At 45.6% G+C, this 8526-nt stretch overlaps 2 protein-coding genes across 3 annotated transcripts in view; one reads left to right on the forward strand and one right to left on the reverse strand.

The window, feature by feature from the left end:
* Window positions 1-272: 272 nt before the first annotated feature.
* Window positions 273-2387, reverse strand: hmgb2a (high mobility group box 2a). The gene is made up of 5 exons (XM_005753161.1): window positions 2257-2387; window positions 1265-1424; window positions 1020-1168; window positions 767-941; window positions 273-679 (listed from the first exon to the last, which is right to left on the reverse strand). Exons 2-5 carry the CDS (start codon window positions 1409-1411, stop codon window positions 509-511), a joined length of 642 nt encoding a protein of 213 aa, XP_005753218.1. The 5' UTR covers window positions 1412-1424; window positions 2257-2387; the 3' UTR covers window positions 273-508.
* Window positions 2388-5235: 2848 nt separating this feature from the next.
* The window catches only part of pmm2 (phosphomannomutase 2), a 6623-nt gene continuing 3332 nt past the window's right edge, over window positions 5236-8526 (forward strand). The window contains exons 1-3 of one of the 2 annotated variants that reach the window (XM_005753162.1): window positions 5236-5506; window positions 7643-7754; window positions 7860-7936. In XM_005753162.1, coding sequence (XP_005753219.1) covers window positions 5432-5506; window positions 7643-7754; window positions 7860-7936 — 264 coding nt within the window. In that variant the 5' untranslated portion in view covers window positions 5236-5431. The remainder of the gene's footprint in view (window positions 5507-7642; window positions 7755-7859; window positions 7937-8526) is intronic. The other variant, XM_005753163.2, reaches the window with a different exon arrangement.

Here is an 8526-nt window from a genome sequence, read left to right on the forward strand (position 1 = left end):
AATCCGTTCTACATGTTTTCAAAGTTCCACATTAAAAATGACGGCAAACATTTTTCTTTTAACCAAACTACAGATAAATCCTGGCAGTAAAATGACAGTGAAGAAACGGCACCGCTGGAACAGAAAACATGAGCAGTGCTTCCAGAAACAATCATTCTTAAAATAAAAAAAACAAACAAAGAAAAGAAAACGTTTCCTGGCTGGCTGCTGTCCACCGTCTGCACAGGAGTTTCAGTTCATCGCATCATCACAGGAAATAATCTGGCTGCACGTTTTTTAGACCAGGATCTAAGGTGTAACAGACCCGACTTCAGCAGTTGTAAAACAAAAATAAAACTTAAAGGGGACTAAGGGACAATAAAATCTAAATCCCTGAATTAGAAGAGGAGTACAGGTCGAGCGAGGCCGACCGACAGGGACAGCAGGCTATACCGTTGGACGAGTCCAACCCAAAAAACAAACATAAGCTGAACAACGCAAACTTCACATCCTCAAACACAGAAACCACTTAGTCATCATCCTCATCGTCGTCATCTTCATCCTCTTCCTCCTCGTCATCATCATCGTCATCATCATCATCAGCCGGTACAGCCTTCTTGGCGGCGGGCCTGCCGGGCCCGCTCTTCTTTCCAGCGTCGCTCTTCCCAGAGCCGCCCTTGGCTCTGTAGGCAGCAACGTCCTGGAAAAGGAGAAGAGGAGACACGTTAGGAACGCCACCTCACAGACACGCTACACCATCCAACACCACCCGAAAACACAGGGGCACCTTCTCGTATTTCTCCTTCAGTCTGGCGGCTTTGGCCTCGTAGGGGGCCTTGTCTTTGGCACCCTGCGTGGCCCACATCTCGCCAAGCTTCTTGGCAATGTCGCCGATGGAGATCCCAGGGTTATCCTCCTTGATCTTGGGACGGTGGTCGGAGCAGAAGACGAAGAAAGCGGAGCTGAAGGGAAAACAAACTTAATCCCAAGAATCTAACTGAAAACATTTTACAGACAAAGAGCAGCGAGTGTAGACTCACGGGGGCCTTTTGGGGGCGTTGGGGTCCTTCTTCTTCTTTCCCTTCTTGGCACCTTTAGGTGGCACGTAGGACTTCATCTCCCGGTCATATCGGACCTTATCGTTCTTGGCCATCTCTTCAAACTTTCCCTTCTCCTTGGGGGACATGGTCTACCACACACACACGTACGTCTTAATTTTTAAAAAGGGCAAAAAATAAAATAAAATATCAGAACATCAGTGCTTATAATAAACCGCGGGGCTCACCTTCCATCTTTCTGAGCACTTCTTGGAAAACTCTGCGAAGTTCACGCTGGTCCCTGGGTGCTTCTTCTTGTGCTCCTCGCGGCAGGTCGCCACAAAGAAAGCATAGGAGGAGGTTTTTCCTCTCGGCTTATTCGGATCCTTTGTCATGGCTGCGATTAATCTGCAAAATAAAGACCAGAAAGAAAACCAGAAATGAAACCAAACACTAAACCACCAAAACGACTCCGAGTTTCGTATTACACGCCCACCCCGGCACAATAACCGCTCCCTGGCCTCACCGTTTTAAATTAAAGCGGGTAATATCCTCACATTTGCCGTCGTGTGGCCGTAAGTGGTGTTACCGCAGCAGAAATAGGGCGAGCAGACGCCCGGGAGTGTTTTAAGGCTCTAATCGGCTTTCTGCCTCTCCGGGACAAAAAGACGCGACTCCATTTTGTATCTTCCCGCCTAAACACAACTGCGCCAAAAACTTCCCCAACAAAGTCTCTGCAATACAGCCGCTCCGCTACACTGCGAGCAGTTCCCCGGGTTTCTGTCTTTAAACACGTGTAGCCAGCACCCAGAGCGACTCCGAGACAGCCGGAGACTTCATCCAAACTTTAAAAAGAGAGGCGCTTCCGTCGTGCTGCAAGCTAAGCTACCAAACCAAATGGCGTTTGAACGGCATGTTGCGCACTAAAGTCGGACACACACTGAGCTACTACAGCACCATCTTACAGAGCACAGAGCAAGAAAAACACCCCACAAAATTGATGCTTTTCGGTTTTAAACAGCAGCGAACTGCTTGCTTTTTCACAAACACCGTTTTGATATTGCTGTGATTTATCACGCAAACGACCTACGGGCCAAAAAACACAGACGTATTTTTACCGCACAAAGGTTAAAATGGCCCCAGAAATTTCGGCACACACCATTGCAATACAACAAACAAAGCACAAACACCTTCCAGCCACTGTTTGCTAAACAATTATTAGACAGCAGAGGGGCCTTACCTGTTCACCGCAAGACGAGCTGTAAACGAGTGAAGGAGGAAGGACGGTCAACTGTTTAGTCACCGTCTGCGAGGCCGCACTAACTATACTATCGAGTCTCACACAGATCCGTCCCCCCAGCAGCGGATTGGCGGAAATCGTGTATTTAAATTTGAACGCAGGGCACACAGCGCAGTCGCGGATGTGATTGGTTGTTTTCCTAGAACTCAAGCCGTAGGGTTTGTGTGCGTCACCTGAAAGCTGATTGGCTGCTCCCGGGCTTTTAAACATAGGGCGCGAAAAAGCCCCTCTTTGTTCACTGCTGTTCCAAAATAACCTCCGTCTGCTGATGACGTCGCTTAACCGTTTGTTTTCGAGATGAGAGCGAAAGGAGCCGATCCGCTCCGAGGCTGCAGCTCTTCCGCTTCTAGCAACCAGTGACGAGACGATACAAACAAAACTGCTCATTTGATTTTTAACGGGCGCTGACGGATGTCAACACTCTCCAAAAAACCGACAATAACTTCCGGCTGCAGACTTTAACTGCAAACGTGACGTTTTAATATTCATTAAATATTGGACATCCTGTTTTAAGATGGCTCCCGTTTATGACTGTGCAAGTAGAAATGCAATCTAAGCATAAAACACCTATAATCTATTGTAGAATAAATCTATTATAAAGCAAGAGAGTCAAACATAAGGTCAGGGGCCAAAACCGGCCCCAAGGAGTCCAATCCGGCCCCAAGGAGTCCAATCCGGCCCCAAGGAGTCCAATCCGGCACGGCAAATGTGGGCAAAGATTTATGAAATATATTTTCAGCTTTTCCTGCTCTCATCCGAACTAAAGCAAAGTAATTAAGTACCAGATAAACAATAAAGATTAAAGCTACCAGAACCTTTTGTTTGTATTTTTAACCTTTCGTATTTCTTATTTCTTCTTTATCCTGTAGAAACACAGAGACGCACTGCTGACTCTCCCCTTCTTCTTATATTAGATGGAATCAAATTCAACATCTTTATGTTAACAGAAAAGAGTTTTGCTGGCTCAGTCTAACATAAGAACAAAGTAGGCCGCGTGCAGCAATGAATGTAAGTTCAGTGAAAGAGTATGGAAGCTGTTTGGTATGCAGAGCAATGCAGTGAGGGCAAGACATGCACAGCTGTTTATGTAAAAGCAGGCCTGCTGTAAAAAAGAAAAAATCAAAATCAGCATCTCACATGTGCATTAGAATGTCTCACTGCTTTTACAGAGGAACAAAAGGAGGTAGCAACACACACACACACACACACACACACACACACACACACACACACACACACACACACACACACACACAGCAAACCAGGTTATTAAATATAAATGCAAAGATTTTAAACTTTAAGACTGCAGACTGGCAGTTATCTAAGAGTGGATGAAAAATAAGGGACAAAAATATTAAAAGAGGAGTCCGAAAGGAGGAAATAGTCGCAGTGATCCTCAGACGGGGCACAGAAACCTGAGGCTCTCTCCACCTGAAATGTTCCTCCACGTATAAAGAATTATATGCATCAAGCTTCATTCTGACAGCCACTATGAGGTAGTGCATTTAAATAGATTGATACTTGTAAGGTCTGAAAGTATTTCCCCTCAATGTTTCACCTCCATCACCACTTTGCACAATTCTCCCAAACATCTGGATTTTCTTTTCGAATCATAATCCTGAACGTGTTTCAGGCTTTCAGAGGGGATTTCTCACAGTGAGGGGAAACTTTGAGCTCAGAGATAAATCCACGATGAGTCATGAACAGATCATTTAAAACAGTTTCAGCTCTGACCCTCCACAGAGGTGATTAAAGTTCATTTACAGGCTCATTGACTGAGAAGTTGGGGGTGACCTGTGTGAGCCGGGGGTTCACACCTCACAGTTAATCAGGAGGTCGTCTGTATGTAAAGTTGGGGGTCGCTGGGAGGCAAATACATGTCAATGAAACACTTCTGAACCACTTTTTCTCCTTTTGTTGTCCTCGTGCGCCCCACCTAACTGCAAACAGCATGCAGGACACGCTTTTAACGCCATTACTTCTTTAGTTTTTATTGTAAAAGGCGCCATTTGAGAACGGCCTCCATATTTTATTTAGTAACCCTGCTGTGCTGATTGGCAGACGTTTGTACTTTGAGCTCTTTGAGTTCATTTCCATTATAACTGTGCTTCTTCTTTTCAGTGACTTTCACATGGCTGAGCCTTGATTTCTTATATTGGTTGAACTTTTTCTAATTTATTTGAGATATTTTGTTTTAGGTTCTGTTTAATGATTTAGCTGATGTAACAAATTACCAAACTGACATACATCTACAGCAAATATCAGGACTGAAAACAGGCCTCAAAGCTCACAGGTAGAAGTGTTGTAATTTTCTGTTTCATTAAAGACTTTGTGTCCCAACATCTGTGTGTTGTGTTGAAGCGATATCAAATGAAGACAAACCCTGTTGCACAACCCTGGGCTCATAATTTACTCATTTTCCTGAGCAGCTGTGCAAAATTGAACAGGTAAAATGTTCATGAGCCAAAAGCACACGATGAAGAGGAGGAAGTGTGGAGACAAGAGAGTCCAAACTAAACTCACTAAACACACAAAGGAATTTTAAATTGTTTTTATTTATCTACAGCTGCAGCCTGTGTTTAATTACAATGATATATGACCCTGTTTAAGCCACCTTCACAGACCTGTGCAGATGTCAGGAAATAATGAAGAACACAATGGTTCGCCTTTAAAATCTGCGAGGAAGCTTCACATCTGTCCCAAAGTATTAATGACAGTAAAAACAAGTAATAAGCAAATTGTAAATATAAAATGATTCAATAAAAATACATTAATTAATAAAATAAAATGAACAACATCATTGTAATTTCACAACAGTTTAAAGGTAGAAAAGCAAAATGACTACTCCGCGGGGGATTAAGTGTTAAAGTTAATTTGTTTAATCTTTTACGCAGATACTGCAAAGTATCAGCAGGTGGCAGCACTGTGCGTCTGTCAGTCTGGTACACACCCAAGAAGAAGAAGAGAAGAACCGTGGTTGTAGTTCTAAGCGGCGAGCAGGTAGTATAGGGAGACCCGAGCTGCTCTTTACGGAACACCGGCAGAGGAGGCGAGCCCACTCGGAGCAGCGGGGAGGCGGTCAGCGTGTCTGTGTGGGTCCGGGAGCGGAGGGAAGATGAGTGACGCCGGTGTGGACACGAGCACGCTCTGCCTCTTTGACGTTGACGGCACGCTTACGGCCGCGAGACAGGTGGGAAATGTGTGCGTGCTTGTGTATATGTCCGCGAGGGCAAGACCACTGGTGATATAAAACAATCAGTGCACCTGACAAACCTTCAGACAAACATGACTGTACTGTCCGACACTGCGACTTCCGGCTCCACGTTGATATTGTAGTTCTTCCGCAGGCAAAAATGCTCCGCAGAAACTACGTAACAATGGTTCCGCTAAGCGACGTTAGCCAGTATGGGCGGACTGCCAGTGCCAAACATCTTTATAATAATGATATTAATAAAATAATAATCTCTGACAATATAACGTTATCGCTGTGGTTACTAAACATAGAAGATATTAGGTGACGCATGTAACGGTAAATTACGTCTTGCTAGCTTTTTGCTATAACAGGAAGTGTCTGACGGAACGTCAATGTGAAACACGAGTTTAGGATTTAGAAAAAAAAATCATCCAACTATTAATTACATTTATATCCGTGGTGTGTATAATCACTGTCGTCACCTCCTAAATATAAAACACCCTTCACGTGGCCATTGATTACGTAGGTGACTCAAGCGACGCTCGTGCTAATCGTGTTCCCGGTAGTTTCTGCTAGCATGTCACTAATCCCCGGGTTAAGCGCCCCCTAACGGCCCTGCAAGGTTACGTGTTTGGCCTGTTCTTCCAGCAGAGTCACTCATGTTTAAAATGTTCTTTAGGAGGTGACCCTGACCTCTGACCCATGCAGACTGCTTTAGGTGAAGGTTTAGGTGGAGCAGGGGTCATGACCCCGAGACTCTTGGTTTCAGTGTAGCCCTGCGTGTGTGCACAGCTGTTCAGTTTTACTGCAAACATTTGTAAAAGGTTGCAAACTTTTCATCCTGTGATTTAAAAAATGTGACGTCATTGAAATGAAAATGCAAAGTAAGACAAACCGAGTAGTGATGAATGGCCAACAGGGTACACTCAGCAGGCACACCTGTTCAAGTGCTTAATAACGCAAATATTTTAATCAACCAATCATGTGTCAGACACTCAGTGTATCTATGCATGTGAACATGATGAAGATGAGCTGCTGAAGTTCAGCCTGAGCATCAGAAAGACGATTTCAGAGACTTTAAAGAGAGCCCTCTCTGTTTACAACAAGCAGTCCAGTCAGCAACAGTTCTCACCTCGCTGATGTCAGAGCAGAGCAGCCAGACTGATTGTATACATGCTGATGAATGCAGACGAACATCTCTGAACAACATGGCGAGCCATGAAGCAGCAGAAGACCGCACCGGGTCCCCCTCCTGTCAGCCACGAACAGGAAACTGATCATTCCTGGTTTGATGTGCATCACATGGTCAGTGTTTGGTGTGAACACCATGAAAGCATGTGTGATGATGTCATAATGATGATGCAAAACATTCAATTAAAAAAGATTAAAGTAAATTAAAACGGGAGCTCGGGCCTAACTGCGAGTGCAGTAAAGGTTGCAGACTTGCTGTTTGAGGAGAACTTGGACTCCGCTGGAGTCAGAGAAGCTTCACTGAAGCTGGAGTTGAATATCAGCAGACGGGTAAACTGCTGATGTCGTCAGATTTCCTTTTTTCTTGCAGAAACGTCGGCGTTTATAACTGTAGTGACGGAGACGTTGATCTCGTCAGTCGAAGGCTTCTCGTGTTTGACTGTGTGCAGCGTTTTTAAATCTTTAATAAACTGATTGTTACTGAAAGTTTCACAGCGTTTGTTTCCTGTGTTGCGACACACCTGACCCGTTTGAAATCAATGTTTTTGGGGAAAAGAGGAAGGTTCACTGAGCCGCTGCTGTGCTTGTGCAGCACACAGAACGGGTAAGCATCACTGCATAAAGAAGAGGGAAGCAGCTGAGCCTGTGCCGGCCGGGAACCCTGGCTGAGTGCAGGGATGTCAAACATAAGGCTCGGGGGCCAGAAGTGGCCCATCAGACTCCAGTTCACCCCGTGGTGGTTTGGAAAATATGAACAAGGGCATAAATATTTGGGCTTAATTAGTTGTGCAGCTTTTCCTGCTGATAGACCCTCCACAGCATCCAGACCACAGCTAGCTCAACAAAAGATGAATAAATGACAGAAGATAAACAAAGCTGCGAGTCGCAGACTCTGTGTCCGTCATGGCGGTAAATGTGGGGCGTGTCACTGTGTGTTTTCAGCGGGTGACCCCGGACATGGCAGAGTTCCTCCAGAAGCTGAGGACTCTGGTTCGGGTCGGCGTCGTCGGAGGGTCCGACCTCAGCAAGATCAAGGAGCAGCTGGGAGACGACGGTGAGACGAACGCCGCTCTGTATCCTGTCTGATACTGTCCCTTTATTTGCACGCAGCTTGTACCAGAGAGATGATAACGCTTGTTGGTCTCGGTTCTGTGTGCAGTGATCCAGAAGGTGGACTACGTGTTTGCTGAGAACGGCCTGGTGGCGTATAAGAGCGGACAGTTACACTCTGTGCAGGTGAGACGGAGTTTTACCTTTTTATGTAACTGATCTGGAATCAGCATGTAAAGAAGCAGCTGAGGAGCAAAGTCAGTGACATCATCAGCCTGAGAGGGTGACGGAGACATTTCTAAGGCTGTGGGACCCACGCTGAGAGCCTGGGAACCATCGCCGACTCATCCAGGAGGTCACAGAAGAGCCCAGAACAACATCTATTAAGCTCAGCTAGGGTCAGAGGTCACGACTCAACGGTAAGAAAGAGGCGGGGCAAAGATGGGAGAGTTCAAGCAGAAACCACTACTGACCAGGAAGATCACAAAGTCTCGTCGCACATCTGTCAACAAACATCTGGAGGATAATATTCTGAGGGCTGACGAGACATCAGTGCATCAGACTAACCACGCAGGAACCAGCAGCTCCGCCTCTGATTGGCTCAAAGGGACAAAATAAAGGTTCTGGAGCGTCCGAGTCAAAGTCTGGACTTAAACCAGACTCAGATGCTTTGATGCTGGAAACCCTCCAGTGAGACAAACAGCAGGTATCAGGTTACACTCAGCACAGGCAGGTGTGGATACCTTTGTTCCCTTAATGAGTGACATCATCATTTA

The sequence above is a fragment of the Pundamilia nyererei genome, unplaced genomic scaffold (genome assembly GCF_000239375.1).
Source record: "Pundamilia nyererei isolate P.nyererei 1_Seehausen unplaced genomic scaffold, PunNye1.0 scaffold00408, whole genome shotgun sequence".
Lineage (NCBI taxonomy): Eukaryota > Metazoa > Chordata > Actinopteri > Cichliformes > Cichlidae > Pundamilia > Pundamilia nyererei.